This window comes from Triplophysa rosa, linkage group LG6 (assembly GCF_024868665.1).
Source record: "Triplophysa rosa linkage group LG6, Trosa_1v2, whole genome shotgun sequence".
Taxonomy (NCBI): Eukaryota; Metazoa; Chordata; class Actinopteri; order Cypriniformes; family Nemacheilidae; genus Triplophysa; species Triplophysa rosa.
Window position 1 is genome coordinate 6,744,715 of NC_079895.1, and position 20,273 is coordinate 6,764,987.

The 20,273-nt window shown below is 36.6% G+C and overlaps 1 protein-coding gene across 3 annotated transcripts; it reads right to left on the bottom strand.

The window, feature by feature from the left end:
* Positions 1-62: 62 nt before the first annotated feature.
* Positions 63-20,188, bottom strand: cacnb4a (calcium channel, voltage-dependent, beta 4a subunit). Of its 3 annotated transcripts, none has more exons than XM_057335983.1 (14): positions 19,968-20,188; positions 18,669-18,752; positions 6,661-6,777; positions 6,466-6,588; positions 6,239-6,366; positions 5,368-5,444; positions 4,865-4,884; positions 4,151-4,231; positions 3,697-3,755; positions 3,476-3,585; positions 3,224-3,375; positions 2,915-3,010; positions 2,060-2,245; positions 63-1,937 (listed from the first exon to the last, which is right to left on the bottom strand). In XM_057335983.1, the coding sequence occupies exons 1-14, from the start codon at positions 20,028-20,030 to the stop codon at positions 1,674-1,676; spliced, it is 1,560 nt and encodes a 519-aa protein (XP_057191966.1). In that variant the 5' UTR covers positions 20,031-20,188; the 3' UTR covers positions 63-1,673. The 3 variants fall into 3 exon arrangements, with proteins under 3 accessions (XP_057191966.1, XP_057191968.1, XP_057191967.1); XM_057335985.1 differs by lacking the exon at positions 19,968-20,188 and adding an exon at positions 14,836-15,131 and having other exon boundaries at positions 18,669-18,731; XM_057335984.1 differs by lacking the exons at positions 18,669-18,752; positions 19,968-20,188 and adding an exon at positions 14,836-15,450.
* Between the last annotated feature and the right edge of the window lie 85 nt (positions 20,189-20,273).

Consider the following 20,273-nt stretch of genomic DNA (forward strand, 5'->3'; position numbering starts at 1 on the left):
TTATCTGATGACAATGAAACAATAAAAATAAATGATACATGGGAATGGGATAGATAAAAAAATTAAAAAGAACAGTGAAAACGTAAACGACAGATTATCGAAATAGCATTTTTGTTTAAATGTTAAAGTTTTTGTTTTGATCAGATTTTCATAAACCTTCAGCACAACTATGTAGTTTGCATGCAAAGCCAATAATGACACGTGATTGGTGCTGTTTACACTAGCAAAACTACACAGTGCATATATAACTTTTGCAAACCGGCCCAATAAAGGGATACTCAACCCAAAAATGAACATTCTGTCATGAATTACTCCCCCCAAGTTGTTCCAAACCTGTATAAATGTCTTTGTTCTGTTGAACACAAAGAAGGATGTTTGGAAAAATGTTAGCAACCGATGACAGAATTTTCATTTTTGGGCTGAGTATCCCTATTACTACAGATGTTCCTTTACCAAAAAAAAAAAAAAACAATTAAAAAACACATAGCACATGTTTACATAGCATCTTAATTTATCTAAATCTATCTAAACTGAATTCCAATATTTGTTTACTACACGTAAACCTCCAGTGTACCTGCTAAAGACCATTATTGATCAGCCACACGCTAAATAGAAGAAGACCATGTCTGATACTAAACCTAATAAATTCAACAAGGGAACTTTGCTAACACATTTTGACTAACATACATGACTCATGAAAAGGTTTAAAGAACAGATCTCCACATATTTGAATGACAGAATCAGCAAATATGGCACAGATAGTGGAATATGATATAAATATATTATGAACAAACCAAACTTGTGGTAATCTCGTTGTTTTAAAACCTTTTCGGGTGAATCTCACCAAACATGTCTCTGACCCCAAAATCAAAAAAGAATGAAATTATACTTTGTATTAAAAATGTCTCTTTTGGGGTTGATCATTTTTCATGTTGTAATATTTTTCACCCTCTCCCCAATTTGATATTTTCTTTGCTTTAGGACAAACATCTAACTGTAGGCATCATGGTGTATGTAACAAAAACGTGACAACTTGTTGCTATCTTTTGCATTCTGCTTAGAAAAGTGTCCTTTGACACTACCTGTGGACATATTCAATGAAATGAAAACTGAAAGGATAAAAAACAGGGATGTCACAAAAACAGCTCCAATTTTTGGCACGTGTGAAGCTTTCCTGCTCTGTACCTGAGGCTGCCCAAAGGAAAAATGAAAAAAAAAAAGTATAATAGTAAATGCATTATACTCCATTGGCTACTTAACCGTGCAAGCAGGCTCTGTGCTGATTGGCTGTTGTACTGTTATGCATTCTCGCGTGCCAGTAAATTCAGGGTGAAAATCTGCATTCCACCAAAGCAATTCCTGCAAATACAGGGATATCAGACCTTGGTTCTAGATCTATATTAGAAAAAAATCGTACTTTCTCATCCTGTGCTACACGTGTGACGTCTCTAGAAGAACATTATCTCATAACTACTGCACATAAACATCAGCACCTCCAGCCTTCAATCGCCTGACAAGAGATATTCAAGGGCCAGGGTGCTCAGATCTCGCATTTAGTTAAGACAGCCCATGGGCGGGCACCGGAATGCACTGCAATGCATTTTGGGAAAATGGCTTAGACAATTACACGAGAGTTATCCCATAGCTCTGACAGCTGTGGTTTGGGTATTGATCTAGAGTCTGTGCCGTGAGTCATTACTGTAGCCGCCGGGGGAGCCCCGGTTGCGGTGAGGTTTGTATGCGTCCTGATAGGGATCCTGGTAGTCCTCTTCTACCAGCGGGTAGTGGTCACGACTTTGCTGGGAGCTGGAGGATAAGCGGTTATGGCTCTTCTTTTGCCGTTCGTTGTTGTGGTAGTTCTCATCTGAGGTCATCAAACTGTGCCTCTCCATCGGAGAGTGGTCGCGGATGTGATTGCTGTTTTTATTTCTTTGGCTCTGTTGAAAGCACACCGATATAAACAGTGAAGCCATATGTTGCTTGACAAGAACCCTGGTGAAAACATCATAGGTCTCTTTCATGCATTTGTGTTTGGCATTTTAAAAACAAGGTTTCTCACCTGTAATCCAGAGATGGTTGTTGGGTATGGAGACAGTGCAGTGGAGCCCAGGTTCCGGCTCAGCAGAGGGTTCAGAGGAGTGCTGAGAGACGTGTGTGTTGCCCGCCAATAGGCTTCCAGGTACTCTGCCAGGTGTTCACATGCATCCTCCAGCTGGTTCTCATCCAAAATAATGTCAAACATATCCTGTTTTGGGATAGGAACAGCCAAACCGATCAACTAACACAGACCGGAAGTTAGCTTCAGGTTCTTAGTTCTTGCTTTTAAAGGAGTAGTTCACGTCAAAATTTCCCCTCGTTGACTTTCCATAGTAGGAATAAAAAATACTATGGGAAGTGAAGAGGTGAACTACTCCTTTAACATTTGAAACTATTGTCAAAAGGCGAAAATCTTTTGGAACTGTATGTTGTCGCCCTGCCTTTAAGTGCAAAACACAAAAGAAGATATTTTGAAGAATGCCCCCCATTGACTTCCTTTGTATCAGCACAAAAACCACTGAAGACATTTCACAAAATGTCATCTTTTGTGTTCCACAGAACAAAGAGTCATATACAGGTTTTAAATGACATAAAGGTAAATAAAGAATGACAGAATTTTTATTTTTAGGTGCACTGTCCCTTTAAGCTCTTTTCACACCAAAGTCAATAACTATATAGTTTTAGAAATCTATCTAAATTTAGGAGTATATGAACACCACAACTACAATAATACAGCATAAACACAGAAAAACAATATTGTTGTTATAAATTTAAAGGGCTCGTGCATCTAAAATGTGAAACTGTTGGTATGGACGCTAATACAGTAGTGATCTTTATAGTTATTGTTCGTGAATGAGTCTTTAGTGTGCATACTCACTGGAGTACACTGAGCTAATTTGTCCGCTGCCACCAACTGTACGTTTAAATGCTTGCTCTGAGACTTTCCTCTGGATTTAATCAGCCTCTGCAATACCTGTCAACACACAAATATTAAATAAAGGGACAATAACATCATTCAAAGCATTTTTATGTTTTCTTCATCCTGCCGGCTTTGCATAAATACACTAAATGCAACTGTATTACTATACATTCACAGTGGCCGAATTTTTACACGGCATGACGGACCCACAATTTAGTTCAGCTTAGTAAAACGGTTAGTAAAACACATTTTTATCAACAATGTTACCTTTGGGGAAGACACTTTGACGTGGATGATAATAGGAGCTAAAGATGTCTTGATGAGTTGGGCTGGATGGTTGATTGTGTCCGCATCCAGGACAACAAGCTGAAGGGATCTGGCCAATTCAAAGATCCTCTCTATCTCACTTTGAACCTCAGCTGTTAGAAAACAGACACAGAGATTTAGTGCCGGCACCTATCTTCTACCTAATATGTCTAACAATAATCAAATAAGCATTCAAAGGTTCAGGTGACATACCTAAGTTGGATCTGGTGTTGGATCTCTCAATAATGGCTCTTTTACTGGGGTTATTCAGCACAGATCTCTTGGCTAAAGAGATGTCTGCGGTTACTCTTGTTATTGATATCCTGAAATTGGGATATAAATGTAAAATCAAACTTCGCTACACAGACAGCAAACACAAAAGGACATACAGTAAGTAAAGGCTCACGACTCATAGGTAAAGCTCACGACCTCACCTGCCTTCAAACCTGTGTTTCAAGAAGTCAAAGAGGGCTTTCTGCATCATATCCGTTACCTGTCAAATCCACGAGGACAGACAGGTAAACATGTTAATGAGTAATTGAGGCCAGTACATGCAAGAGATGTGTGAGAGTGAATGTTTGTGTGCGAGCAGATGACATACTGTATGATTGCATTGCATTGAAGTTCTAATTTTAGAAAACTGTCAGATAGGGTATTTTAACAATGTCACAGTGGTTATGTTGTTTCTCTGTTTCTAATTTCAAACATGCTCTATTTTTTGAGACTGGCACATTGTACCCAGAAGTTTGTTGCCTTGGTAACTCTACTTGGAGATGATGACTGCTATTCAGTGACAAACCGACATCTCTTGCTTTCCGCTTAAGAAGTGATGCCCTGGTTACCATGTCTAAGTATACACACACACCATAGGGATTGGGGGAGGCCTACCTCATAGCCCTTAAGTGATGGGCCAACTAAGACCACCGGCCTCATGGAGGGAACCACATCATATGGGGGAATGTGCTCGGCCTACAGGACGACAGCAATTTAATCACAAAACAATATGCGGATTGCATAATGTTATACAATATGTAAACAACAGCTTGATTACAGTAACATTGCAAAAGACTTATATATGCGAAATAAAAAAAAGTGTTGTTTACATTTTGCAAAAATGGTCAATGCCAATTTTTTGTTCGCAAACAGTGTGACGCGATTCTGTGGGCGGAGCCGAACTGGTGGCAGAAAGCATCTAAATTATCGTTCTTAACTAACGTTACATAATTTATTTTGCATTTGTGTGTGATAAACAGTATAGAAAACCTTACCTGAAATAAAATAAACACAGAGAAACGAGTATTCCGGATGATTTCTTCAGTCCAGCCTGTTCGTTTAATGGCTTGTTTAGCTTAAAATGTCATATACAACGACGGTATTCCATAGGAAATAACACCATCATTTTTGCCATTCCTATTCTGACATTCAATAACACAAAAACACATTTTTGAAGGAATCGTCTCCTACGTTTCATTCATTGCTGCTTTGTTTCCACTGTTTTTCTGCCACCGGTATGCGCGCGCAGCTGGCAGTGACGTAACCGTGACGTCGGCTCCAAATTGGTCTATATAACAGATTTGACAAATAAATAACAGAATAACTTACCACTTTCTGTTTCTGTTTACCTGTGATAAAGACAGGAGAAATGATAAAAGCTCATTTTTAAAATACAATATATAATTATTCAGCCATAAAAACAAAGAAATAAAAATCCATCAACTTTATAAAATAAAATAATAAAAATAAAGTAATTTAGATTTAATTTAATTCCTTTTTTTGATTTGATTTGATTTCATTTAGTGTTATATTAATGTTTTATTTTTATAATATAATATCATTTAAATATAATATAAGGCAATGCAATACAAGATATTATACTATACAGTCTCTACAATGATTCTCAGAATTATTTATGTGTCCCATTACTATGTTGTGATGTTTTATGTCAAGTAAAATAAACAACGAGGCCTGCATACAAGACGGAAGCTATTTCACAACCCACTGAAACGCCTCTTGGCATTTAATTCATGTTCTATAATCACTGTTATTAAAAACATCCATTTATTCTCTGTTTTCTCTGCACTGTTGTGTTGAGAGCTGAATCTCACCTGCAGATGGAGGGTTGGGCTTGAAGGTGCCCGACACCATTTCACCCAGACTGGAGGAGGAGTTTCCACTGGACTTCCTGAGGGGGCGGAGCAAAGAAGGGCTGTGTTCAGATTGGAGTACTAGTGCACAGCCAACTGCATATCTCATTTTACTCATTTTTTAACAAGTTGGCAAAACCCTATGCCATGAAGTTTAATTTTGAAAATAGCATCCTTTTATCATCTTGGGAACATTCAAATCCAGCTTTAAGTAGATATATATTATGACAAAGATGTAAAAAATAGTGACTGATTTTAATTCTGATTCATTTTGTTACAGTGCAAAAAAAGAAGGTCAAGTAGAGAACAGACTGGTGGCAAGTGCCATCTTATACAGTAAATTCCATTACCCAGTCATGCATAGAGTATGAAACAGGACATTGCATACATTACAATATTTTGCAATCACCTTCAAATTTGCCATGTGAAATTAAACTGATAGTAGAAAAGCTTAGGATCACTTGACGAAAGAGATTTGCTTTTTAAAACCTTTTGTTATGAAGGCATATGTCTAAATGTTTAAAATTAGTTATGTGGAGAAAAATATATCTGTGGTAACATATTAATTTAATTTATTACAAAAGTTTCTAAAAACATTTTTTAAATGGGTGATTTAATGGACCAAATAATAGAGAAAAATATCAAATGCCAGTGGCAAATTTTAAGCAAAGGGTGGTAGAACATAATTCCCATAGTTACATTTGTACTTCTTTACTATCATTCTAAAATGTAAAAAATAAAGAATAAGTAAGTGATGCTAAACTTTTGAACGGTATAGTATAAAGCTTCCAATCCATTCTTGTTTCATAATAATGTAACTCAGCAGTCTTACCCATGGAAGCGACTCCTTTTCTGTTCCTGTTGTAAGCGAATGTTCTCAAGCTTTAAAGGACTGGGAATGAAGCCGATATCACAGCCTTCCTTCACCAGTCGCCCGATCCACCAGTCATTGTTGTACTTCTGTGTATGAACAAAGATGAGAAAATATGTATGCAATGTTTGCATTTCATGGTAATACATGACATCGATAGACTCTCTTAATTCTTAAACAACCCTCACCTCCTTGATATGAAGGAAGTCTTTAGCATCAAAGGAAATGGCAGTACCAGCGACAGGAACGTCCTCATCCAGGGCGCCACAATAACTGACGTTTGTTCTCACGGCGAAGGCCACTGCTTTGGCCTGGGAAGATTTAAAACACATGTTTTAGTTGGGTTAGTTAGGTGTAGATTGATCTGGTAAAGAAACACAGACCTTCGCCCTTTCCAGCTGGACAGTGGCCTGCTGTTCTTTCTCCTGTCGGCCGCCCTGTTCCTCATCCAGTGAGACATCTGAATCAGATGGTCTGCTAGTGTATGAGTCAGCCGAACCCTGCACACATAAGAAACACCTGTTCATTGAATGTCTTTTACATAAATCCATCCTAAGACAAATGAATCAGTGCGTCAAACATTCAACATACATCTGATTATACAAAGAATAAATATGACTTTAAAAATACATAAATGATTACACAATATTATGCATTACAGGCTGCTGGATGTAATAGCACTGTGCCATGAAGAAAATAATGATATGTTAACAGTAAAAAATATGAGAAATATTTTGAGACAATTTCAAAGTTTAAACATTCCTATAATCCTGAAGAAATCTATTCTTACCATTAAAAAGTACTAACTTGTAAAAAGTAGCTTTTTAATATAATTTATGTTATGTTTATGACCTGTGTATGATGTACAGTAAATGTGTGCCACACCAAGTACACAGCTCTCCTACTCTCACGCTTGTAAGTTCTGTATGAAATAGAAATTGTGTCTTAATTTCTTCTACACTATACTTTGTATTAAATAACTATCCTATGTAGTGCATATTCTAATCCTTTAACCAAGAACGAAGAACAAACAATGATATTACATAAAGCCTGAGAGCACAAAAACAAACTTTAATAGAAACGACAACAGTGAGATGACACATTAACTAGGAAAAGCCTGAGTGGCTTTATTAGCCGTAATGCATTAAGATGGGTAAAACCATTTCATTACATCTCCACCAAAAAAAACCCCCAATTACTGTAATTATTTTAAAACAAATCTATGAAATGGTAAATTATACAAGCGGGGATAGGAACAGGGTAACAGGGTTGGAATTGTACCTTGTGGGAGACCTGAAATTGTAAATACAGTATCTCTAAAAAACATCAATTAAAGAGGCACTTTACGAAATCCAAAATAAAACCAACACAGTTTTATACCAATAGATTTAAAAATGCTTTCATGCTCGAAAAAGGGCATCTTATACATTTCCTTTGGAGGAGAAAACAGCGAGCCTCAATGGATTGTGCTACAGTATCTGTCAACAGCATAAGCGTTCTGAACAGCAATGGCATAAGAATTCAACCTTCCTCAATATTAAAAATATCAAGGTTATATATTCACAGAATGTTCTTTTCATTATGTAGGATGATTTTATGTAGAATACACTAAATCTAAAAAAAATGTCTGGCTGGGTTTTCACAGACAGGGTCACATAAACTGTATGTAGTATTATTTACATATATGACCGTGCATCGGATTTCTGCATGGGTAAAATAGCTCATAATAATAAAATTGATATTGCCCAATGTGGCATAGCATATTACAACAACATTCAATAAAATCTATAGTGTCTAACAGCTGTCAAGAAAGACGAACAACGTCTGCTAATGCAGTTTGACTGGTGATGCCTACGTCTCTCTCTCTCTCCCTCATTGTGTCTCATGTCGTTATATCAGAAGAGCTGCAAACTACAGTGAAATGAGACTGTGTGCTGACAGGAGAAGAATGCTGATTCTATTCCTGGTATACCTTCAAAGGTGCACAGAGACTTCCATTGTAATCCACATTTCATCATGTCTGCTGGTTCCTGGTTACTTATGCAATTGCTCTGTTGCTTTAGAAAGAATAAAGGTGTGGCAGAGAATAAAACATTACAATGGAATAAAATGTTAAATGTTTGTACCATACGTAAATAAACATTCTTTCACAAATTGATCAAAATATGCTTTTAGAGCCAATGATGGCTTTTACATTTCATTTGGAGAACGAACCAGAAAACCCAAGTGGATGGTGCTTTTGGTCAACAACATAAGCACTCTGAACATCTGTGACTTGAAAGATCAGCACCAATGATGAAGATGTGCTCTTCCAGTAACAGATTGCTTGAGCGTGGCTTAATTGCTAGAGCATGGCACGAGCAAAGTCAAGGGTTCGATTCCCAAGAAATGCAATATCGGATAAACCTACTCATAAAATCTATCTGTGTTTATTCACAATGTACACAAATCTAATTTAAAGGATTCATCTAATCTGGATGTCCACGCTGTCATTTTGAAAGTGATCAAATCTGCTCGGTGTACTCCTTATCTAACAGATCTACACTGGTTGCTATAGAAACAACATTTAGCTATAGATTATATTGCTGTATTAATGTAACGTGTATTGACGTAACATCCAAAACGTGGAAAAAACATGTGATATCAGGGTTTTTCCTGGCTCAAAATGAGGCGGAGGTGGTGCCATCCTGATCTTGTACACACACACACACACACACACGTAGGCCTACCGTACCTTTAAGTGGCTTAACCAAAGTCACATATTAAAAGTTCTAATAAAATTAGATAAAAATGACAATTATTAAGTTATATAAAACATTATTTTTATTCAACCAAACAGGTTGAGTCCAATGTTTTTTTAATCCAATAAAGCTTTTTTTATCATTTCAACTAACTTTTCAGCCCACAATAGCCAACTGAATTAACCAGTCTTTCTACATGAGCAAAGCTTATTCACATCTTGCATTCTGTGGTTCACTTTAAATGATTCAAGGATCTCTTATATTCGCTAGTGACTGAAAAGTTCAATAGTTTAAATGAATCGGTTCAAATGAGTCATTCGTGTGCGAGTCGTTCTGAACGCAATGTGCGTTCATACTGGCGAACTCGCTGTGTACAAGTATATGCTGATTCAACGATCCAACTGCACAGCTAAAGACATTACAATGATGTACGTCATGTTAATCTAATAAATTTCAAGAAATTAAACGTACTTGGATGCAAAACAAACAGCCGTGAAAAACAGGCTGGCTCTTGTTATGCAACTCTTTTTAACGCCTCAATGTGCTGATAACGAAACAGCGCCTCCACTGAGGCATAATGTCGCAACTGCAGTTACAAATGACAGTCTGTTAAATGCACGCAGCATTTCTTGTGAAGACTCGCAACATAATTTTGGCGAGGGCCTGAGGCAGCACGACATTTGACGGAGGCGGCCGCCTCCAATTTCTCTATGCAGGAAAAACCCTGGATATATATTATGTGATATTAAGCTTTGTGAAATTAAACCTGAAACTGAATTGAATTCAACTTTATTTGGATAGGTTTGCGTCAGCTATGCTAAAAATAATAAAAAAACACTTTGCTGCCTGTCTGAACAAAGCCTTGATGGTTAACAAAAATAAGCTTTGGTGCTTTTAAACACACACTGGTCAGTGTTTTGACCTACGATGATAGATCCCTGTGCCCAGGAAGGATGTTCATGTGACCAGAATTACATAAGGTGATGTTCACTGAGGCGAGTCAAGTGAAAGGCAGCGCATCTGCTGTTGATGTCATCAAAGCCAGCGTGATTCATGCCTCGTTCCATCTTCTCATTCTCAGTATACATAAAATATAAAAACAAAAGCCTCAGACAGTTGGCCTTTAATTCTAGTGAGCTTGCAAGATTTGACAGAGCTGAAAATAATCGATGAGAGCTGGCGTGTGTGACGAGCAAGCGAGGAATTTGCTGTCAAGCAATGGCTCCACTTTGGGACACATTACACCCCACGGCCAGCTGGTTTGCTTATGTGTTGCCGACTCAGCGATACTGATGGTTGGATGAGGGGAGATGAAGAGGGCAAGGGATGTGAACATTTCCCCAACAGATGCTAGCACAGTTACTCTTTCACAGACTGCCAGCAAATCTAGTTCACCCAAAAAATGGGAAAATTCTATCATCATTTATTCACCCTCTTGTCATTTTAAACCGGCATGATTGTTTTTTTCTTCCGCAGAACACAAAAACAATGCAAGCGAATGGGCACCGCCATTGTTCGGTCACCAAAATTCTTCAAAATATTTTCTTTTGTGTTCTGCAGGAGAAAAAAGTCATACAGGGTTTGAAATAAAGAGGGTGAGAAAATTATGACATCATTTTCATTTTTGGGTGAACTTTAAAGGACTATTACAGAATATTAAATTTGAATGTTCTGTATCACATTTGGTTTGGTTACAGTAAACTAGATTTGTAAAAAAAAGTTTTTTATTTTACAAACCAAAAATATAATAAAATTCATATTCCCAATATGTCCTGTTTACAAGGAACAGTGTTTTAAAAGATGCACATACAGTGATCTTATAAGACAAAAATAATAGAATTTTCAAGAATTAATGCAGATAATTCAGCTTTTAGTAAATATTATAATGCATACTGTAACTATTGAGCAATACACTTTAATAAAGTTGATCTCAAACTTGCAAAACTAATTCTTATAATAAAGTCTCATTCAAAGGTTTTTTCACAAGCATTTATTCCCACAAAACGAAATCTATTAATCTGAGTTTCCACCGGCAGGAGCCGAGAATGGTGTCTGAAAGGCATTCTGCATCTTGAAAAAGCATTAAATATAAAACTGTTCTAAAGTGATTACTGTTAACTTTTTTACTGTTCTAAATAAAATACAGTTTACCAAAATGCAGATAGATACATTATATAAACTGATTTTGTCAGGAAAATCCACACAATTTATTTAAAAAAACTAAACCTCAGGAAATGCAAATTTTGTTTGCATGTAAAAAGTGTGTGATTCACTCAAAAAAAATAAAAATAATAATAATTCAGTTGCTTAGTCAATATCAATAATTAACAACAATATTAACTAAATAAAATATTTTAAAATCAATTAGGCCTAACTGTTTTTTCCAGTAGGAAATATAAAAAAGGATTAAAAATCCAACAGTTAATTTCTCTAAAATTGACATATAATATTCAAGTTTATTTAATGAAAATAATGTAACTAACAAATAATATTTATAATGTAAACACCTAATATTTTAGGTGAATTTACTTATTTATTGAAATTTCCTTAATTTAAACAGTATATTTTATTGATTTCACAGCTTTAAAATGCTTTTTTTTAATTGTTTCACCGTAAAATCACAGTTAAACTTTTTAGGCCCGGTTTCACAGACAAGGCTTAGCTTAAGCCAGGACTAGACCTTAGTTAAATGATCATATTTAAGGCACTTTTATAAAAATGCCTTAGAAAAAAAACATTACTGGTTTGCATCTTGAGACAAAACAATGGGACTGATTTATTTTAAATGATGTCAAGTTATTTTCAGTTAGGACAGGTCAGTCATTCGTTTTAGTCTGGGACTAGTCTTAAGCCTTGTCTGTGAAACCGGGAATTAGAGAGTTGAAAAATGTGTTTGTAGTTATCAATATCCCCCTAAACACACATATACTGTAGAAATAAAACCCAAACCACAAGCAGCATTCATGTACTCAGCCTCAGTGCTTACTCCATTATCTACGTCAAGTGTGTGGGCTTGGGTTTGTCAAGCCACACGTTCTGCTTATCTTCAGAGAGATTGTACACGGCGTGTACATTTTTATGTGATGCCAGTGGGTCTGAGAGCATTTGGGGCCCTCAAAGGCCCACTGCACTTGTGGATTCTTTCCTGTTTTCCTTTGAAAACAAAAGCTGATAAAATGGGTCAGTGAGAAAGCATCCTCCAGTTACACATGAATCATGGGCTGAGGACCAATGCCTGCTTGAGCGGTGGGTAATTATTACAGATAAATCTCTCAACAACACAGCATGAGATCACTACCATTTAGGGCCACATCTGATAAAAGTAAACGCTTAACCATAAAAAGAGATGACAATGGATGTTTTATAAGGCCTGAATAGTCTTACTTGTCATCTCAGTTAAAATATTCATCTTTAAATCAGTAGTTATTAATTGGTGGGTTGTGACACTAAAAAATGTGTTGCAGTCTGGTTCTAAACAACAGGCAAAACAATGTCCTACGTATGTGTAAAAAAACGAACCAAATGACAGTACGTGCCAAATCAAATGTCCAATCAACTGTAATTCAATTTTTGCCACAAATTTACAAGTGACTTGGTAGAAACTGGTTAGCTTGCAACAAAGTCAATGGTCTGTAGGGGAGACAAAAGCCTCCATCTCCTTTACTTTGCTTGTCAAGAAAATGCAATGTAACAACAACAATCAAAAGTGCAAAAATATCTTGGAAGCTCAGTAAGAACAGTGGGACATCCTCAATCCTATAAATATCAGAAACAGGATATTTCATGAAGCGAACGTTTGAACCCTCAATTACCTTTATTATTCATAAGCTGTAAGGAAGAGGAGAAAAGAGAGGACGACACAATTAGACCACCAAGGCTATATTAAGATCCTCAGAGACAACCAGAGCAGAGCTACCTTGGTATTATTTCATTTTTATGACAATTTCAATGATATATTTGCACCATGAGACTCCAGAGAAATACAAGGGAGTTAAATTGTCAGAGTTCTATATTGTGCATATAGATAAACACATATAGTGTATATAGGCCTACATCAATATTTAAAACTAATACATTTGCACTTTTGTGGAATCCTTCATATAATGGCATATCATGTCCTAGCTGGCGTCAGTCACACATACATACATTATTTTATTATTCATTATTCAAGTGTAAATCAAGCAATTACTCGAATGTCAAGTTTGATGCAACAATTCCCAACTCGAATGTTAACAATGAAGTCACACAAACTACATCCACATTAGATGAATAATCGATAATGTCAGATTAAATGTAATTTTTACTGTTTTTAACTGTGATGTTCTTAAAGACACAAACACAATCGAGAGGTTATGTCAATAAAAAACAGGCTTAAGTCTCATAATCTAATTAAAATCAAAGCTTTAAGGTTTGATTTCATTCATTTCACTATGATTTCAATCTTTGACATAACATTTTTTTATGATGATTAGATGTAGAAACAGTGAATTATTACACGAAAAATGACTGCTTTTTTACAGGCAGAATCACATTCACTCACATGGCTTCTAAAGAAAAAATACTAGAACAATTGTCTTAATGTCTGTGAAAAATGTGTTTTCTGCTGCCTTTGGAGGTTTTCCTAAAGCACCTTGTGTTCTGCTCAGGTTGACACCAAAGCACACATGTCCTATTTGGAAAGTGCAACAGAACAACACTTAGGCCCGGTTTCACAGACGAGGCTTAAGGCTATAGTCCCAGACTAAAATGAATGTGTGACCTGTCTTAACTCAATATAACATGCCCAGAAATATCTTAAAATCTATCAGTGCCATAGTTTTGTCTCGAGATGCACACCAGTAACGTATTCTTCTCAGGCATTTTTATAAAAGTGACATAAATATCTTAATTCAACTAAGGCTTAGTCCTGGCTTAAGCTAAGCTGTGTCTGTGAAACCGGGCCTTAAAGGAATAGTTCACCCAAAAAATGTCATTACAGTCATTACAATCCTGAATGACTTTCTTTGTTCTGCAGAACACAAAATAAAATATTTTAAGAACAATACTGGCACCCATTGACGTCCATATGGACACAAAACCACAGAGACATTTCTCAAAATATCTTCTTTTGTGTTCCACAATCACGTACAGGTTCTGAACAAGATGATAAATGATGACAGAATTTTTTTGGGGGGGGGAACTACACCTTTAAAGGGAAAATCCACATCATCATAAACACTAACTCTTAGTCACTTTTCAATAAAGTGCAATAATGAATGCAAGGTCCTACATTATAAAATAAATAATAAATGAAACCCAACTAAAACAAGAAAAACAACAACAAAACCATTTGGTCTCCTTCCCAGTCTTAAACATTTGGTATCCTTGGACCTTGTTTATGTCTGTTCCATCTTTTATAAGAAACAAAGGTGTGCGGTTTAAGCAAGCATTTTTTCCAACAATACCTAAGACAGAAAAGCAGTGTTGTAATCAGACATCTTAACAAAACAACAGCACTATGTACAAGCTAGACAAGTAAATAGTGTGGCATTAGCAACTACTCAATGACACGGAATAACAGGCTACTGCAGCTGAATGATGCTCTCCTCCGGTTGCCTCACCTCCGGAGGCTTCAGAAGAACTGAGCATGGTGTAGAGAAACAGTGAAGGTAATATTGAAAGAGAACCATACATACATTAACACTCACACACATTCCCCTCCCCCAAAACACTCAACAGTGTCATATCTCCAATCTGCAAGCTGAATTCCTCCAGCCCTCTCCATGTGTGCATGCATGCATTGAACATCCACCAAAAAACACAGCTTGACACACTCACCGCCTCCGAGTCTTCAAATCCATGCAGGTACAAATTGTCGTACATGGAGGTCTGATATTCCCAAAGGCTCTCCTTAATGACCAAATGCAAATATAGGAGGTGTGGTGAGAGTATATCTCTTACAATCCCCTTGCCCACAGAAAGACCACCGAACCGGGAATGACAAGCAGACGGCGGCCAGCCCCTCTCTCCAACCGCCAGCGTAGTGTATTAATGAGAATGAAACGTGATCGATCACATCATCAAGAAGCGGGGCTCTCCCCGGAGGCTGCACAGACCTGGCATTTTATCAGCTCCTACAAACAGAGCAGGAGAGCAGAGCCTTCCTCAATCAAAGGCTGATGACAAAGCAGCAACACTGCCTTCTGATTGGCCGAGGAGGGCTCCAGTGAGAAAGGACAAGTGCTCTGGTCTGTTGACTGTTAAAGGGGTCTGCAGGGTGCCGACAGCATTTCACGCATTGACCAATGTGTGTTCCTGCGATTTTTTCCTCATTGTTTCTATTTTTGTTCAGCTTCCCGTTTCATTCATGTTCACATGTAGACCCAGACACAAGTGTTGTTAGCTCTTTGACAAAATGTTAAATATTCTCTCATTTGTAAGCAGCTTTGGAAAAAAGGAATAGTTCACCCAAAAAATGATTTAAAAAATGATCATTGAATCATCCTGCAATGCAAATAAATGCAAATAGAAACAATATTTTTATTTTGAAATTTGGTAGAAATATTGTTAGTAGTTCACAGAATGAAACAGAAATGATCATTTGACCTAAACACATACCTATAAATAGTAAATTCAGGAAAAACTGAAAGTGGTCTTTGAAATGGTCTTGAATTTTTTTCAGCGGCTGTATATACAAACCATAAAAATCAATTATCAGTGTGCTCGCTTAAAATAGATGTCCATGGACATTAAAATAAACTAAGCAAAATTCAAAATATTTTCATGGAGTCTTGTATAATTGTTATTAAATTAATATTTCATTTAATTGTTATTGAATCAATATTTCCTTTGATATCATTTGAGCAGAATAAATAGTGAGAAAAATAGATCTAATCAGGTGTTTTCATGTAATTACATTAAAATGAACTGAAGTGACATGTTGCTGTTAATTAATCACAGCTCCCTTGAGGATAAAATCCTGGCAAACATCGCCCCCTGTAGTTCTGAGTCTGAAATACAGCTGTCTGTTTCATCTGGATATGCCTAGACATACAACCTGTTAATTAATTATGTCAAATTATGTCTGTTATTGAGCCCATATTGAGAAAATAAACACATTCTTAATAATATGCAATCTACAAAAATATCCTATTGCACTAGTTGTCTTGACCTTTATTTCCTTATTCCACTGCTTTGCTTAGCAAGAACAACATCTAAAATCTGGCACTTTAATATTTCATCTTCTACTAAGACATTTTAATCTTTCTTTTTCCGCCTCAGCTTCTCACGGTCTATGCTCAATAAACACAACAGGGAAGCAATGAAATAAATGAATTACTAAACAGTTTAGACATGTGACCTATACCAGAGGAATTAATAATTTATACAAGCTCCCAATCATTAGGAATGTAACTGTTATGTTGGATATTATACATTTCTAATGGCGTGGTTTGACAAATAATGTTTCACTATCTCTCTATGGCACAATGAGCATCGTTTCAGTAGTTCAGTTAAGGGTTTTATATAGACGATTATTCTCTGCAGTCTTGACTTTAACCTTGATCTCAGCAGGTTGTAAACACCCCAGGGTTTTCTCACCTTATTCAAGCACAGCTTTAAGAACCATACAGGTTTGACGCAAGATTTCCTCTCAGCTCAACCCAGATCTATAAAAATCTGGAAATGTTACATTTACTGGGGTCTTTGAAACGTATGAATAAATCCATCTAAATCTTTTGAGGTGAATTTAGCAAAAACTAAGCGGGGTAATAATTAGGGTGTCCTGAATGAAGGGTCTTGCCAATGAAACCACCTCTACGTATATGGCCAGGAATAGAATGTTCTAGGAGTCAAAATACTGAATTCCCATGGTTGTGTGGGGACCTAGATTTCAAATTCATGTGGAGACTGCAGCATATGTTTTGTACATTTTGTATGTTTCCTCATTGCGCCACTAAGAAACTAGTAGATTTTATTATTGAGACGAGAGCCTTACAGAGACAGTTCACCTAAATAGTTTTATTCTGTTATCATTTATTCGCCCTTATGTCTTTCAAAACCTGTATATAACTCTTCTATCTGTGGAACACAAAAAAGATATTTTGAGAAATATCTCAATGGTTTTGTGTTTATATAATGGAAGTCAATGGGGGCCAATGTTGTTTGGTCATCAACATTCTTCAAAATATCTTCTTTCGTGTTTTGCAGAGGATAGAAAGTCAAACAAGTTTGGAATGATATGAAATTGGGATGAACTATTCACTTCATGGTCACTGTTTTCCACAGCCTTCGATGCCAGCCAAAGGTCTAGATCATAAGACAAAAGCCATTATATCATCATTTACATTTATATTTATTCATTTGGCAGACGCTTTTATCCAAAGCGACTTACAAGTATGAGAGCATATAAACATTTTGTTACCACACTAAACAGTACCGTTAGTTTGGAGGATTAAAGCTGGAGAATGAACAATAATAATCTTTTTTTTTAGACACAAGACAGACAGTTATTTTTTGAGGGTATTATAACATATTTTTTGCATATAACATATACAAATATTTTTGATGGTATTACAAATCTCATGTGTTCAAATTCAAAGCTCAGAATGCCATAATGAGCTATGAATCCATGCCAGCTCTATTCAGCTAAATGTTGAACAAGAACAGTTAGAAAGGTGGCCATGAGTAATTCATATTCATCTGATGACAGAGAGGATTCATCCGTTGCTTGGAAACCGAATGACCTGTTCAAAAGGCTGTGCAGTAGTATAAGTCTTTTTAAAAAATCACACTGACTGAACTAAATACATATACATAGACCGTACATGTTGTACAGATCAGTGTCGTACAGAATAGAGGACGAACGATTTGGCATGAAGATCCTAAAATCAAACATGTTGCTTGCACAACACATAACATCTGATTCAACACACTGTATGACCAGTCTTCTCTCAAACAGCGTGACTCACATTGACAGTAAGAGAAACAAGCTGTCATTGTTGGCTAAATACATCATTGCTGGCAAGAAATACGTGTATCATGGAAAATATACATTTGTTAACTTCTTAAGAATTTCTTAACCATTTACATTACTGCATTTGCCAGATGCTTTACTCAAAGTGCAGACAATTTTCTTTCTTTTACGTGTCCCCAACAAATCAAACCTCTGACCTTGGGGTTTTTGTCTCTACCAGTTCAGATAAAGGAATTATGTTAACACTTTACAATAAGGTCCCATCTGTTAATATTCAATGTATTCGCAATACAATAAGGAATTTATCAATCTTTGTTTATATTAATTTATACCATATAATTGTTCATTGTTTGTTAATGTTAGTTCATTGTGCATTACGTAATAGTAAAATTACCTTAACTTAAAGTATGTTGTATATAGTGCAAATGAACTAATACGGTTATGTAATGGAAACACATTCGTAAAGTATAAACTATTATATGATTTACAGATAAGACATATAAGAAGTGGATTAATAAGTAAATATTCTCCATATTAAACTCCTTTATAAAGGGTCCTTCACAAAAAGAAAGACTTGAATAAGAGTAACCAAATCATTGCAAAAATTATGACAGCATGGTGATATCAACAAACATGTAAAAGGATGCATTGCATACAGTGTACAAATAAGTTCAAAATCTCCATCATCCTCTCTCACCTGGCGGAGGATGAAGCTGGTCGATGTTGTGCTACCATCAGATCTTTTAAGGCGACTGCGGCGAGAGTAAGTGCCTCTGTTCACCTGCAGCAAGAGAACGAGCTATTAATCAATCTTTCACTTCTGGGTAGAACAGGGGCACCTTCACACACACATTCGCCTACATTTTTCACCACACTGTCAGATGGGTTTTAGTGGAGCCCCTTACAATGAGTACAAACACGTACAAAAAGGTATCACTGTCAGATCCAAATGCTCACAGTCAAACACACTGCCAGCACTTTAGCAAAGTGTGCTTGCATTCATTTGCACTGCTGCTAAATACAGAAGTTATTAACAAATTTGACATCCAGGGTGTGAGGAGACAAAATGTTTTTAAAAGGGTATATTTAGATGCATGGCAAAGCACATCTTCACAGGTGGTTGAATTAAATGTCACAGACATCAATGCAATGTGTTGAGTAGGCAGAACTGCCCTTCAGTATGCTGTTACAGATCTCAAGATAAACATCTAAATCCAATAGGTTTACAAATATAAAACTTTAAAGTTTAAAAATTGTCTCACATGGAACCTCTCAAGGGAAAAGGATGCATGCGGAACGCATGTTTGCAGTGAGTGGTTGTGCAAAAGATGAAAAATTAATTTAATGGATTGTGCCATCTGCTCTTTAAAAATATAAAAAGAGATCTATAAATCTATAAAAATATCGCCATCTGCCGTTATAAACTGGGTCAGGTCACAGATCTTGGACAGGGGAAACATATATTATTCAGAAGCCTAATTAAGGGTCAATAGATCAAACTGACGTCCATTGATCTTAAAGGTTATTTGGGTTTAATTTTAACGATCCTTTTAACTGTAATCTTACCTGTGTATTTTAACACAATACAGAGATGTAAACGAACAAGTTTTGGTAAGAGTTAATTCGAAAAAGAAAGGCACGAAAGAACAAAATAATATGAACAAAACTTGAAAATGGCCACTTGCAAAACAGTGCCGTGGGAATATTAGCAGATATGTATTTGGACATATTGTCATTGTATTATTTGAAATGCCTTTTAATATCATGCAAATCGATTACGTCGTCAGTTCTACCACAGTACTTGTAAGTGCGTTAGAAAGGCAATGTGCCATCTATCACAAGTTTACAAGCATACATTACAGGGACATTCATACGTTTAATGTTTGCGAGATCACACGAGAAGACGTATTAATAGTGAGTTCGTTCAAATCTAACCAAATAGTTTTCAGTGTTCGGTCCGCAGCGGGATTTAGCGCCGCATCGCGCGCATCTTTACCTGAAAGATGGGCTTCTGAACACCGTCGCCTATCCCGTGTCGGGTGTAGATGTGCCGGGACATCTCCGCAAGTTCATCGGTCCAGGGTGGCGGTTGCCTTTCGGTACCGACCCACTGGCTCGGTGGAGGATACTGAACTGTTTGCTCCAGTTTCGCAGTGGTGTCCGCGGTCCCAATGCGAGGGTCGTGTGCGCTAATGCAGTATATGTGCAGATGTAGTGCGCGGATGCACCACTACTCACCACAGCATCGTCATGAGGGCTCATGAGATATTACACAACCGTAGTGTCCATTCTACATATATCA

Excerpts from the sequence above, each read along its gene's own strand:
- cacnb4a (XM_057335983.1), bottom strand. The coding sequence starts at position 20,030 with ATGTCCCGGCACATCTACACCCGACACGGGATAGGCGACGGTGTTCAG. Across the intron at positions 6,778-18,668 it reads CCAGCTTCATCCTCCGCCAG|GGTTCGGCTGACTCATACAC; the intron begins GTGAGAGAGGAT and ends TTATGTGTGCAG. Across the intron at positions 3,586-3,696 it reads AAACACAGGTTTGAAGGCAG|GATATCAATAACAAGAGTAA; the intron begins GTGAGGTCGTGA and ends TCCCAATTTCAG.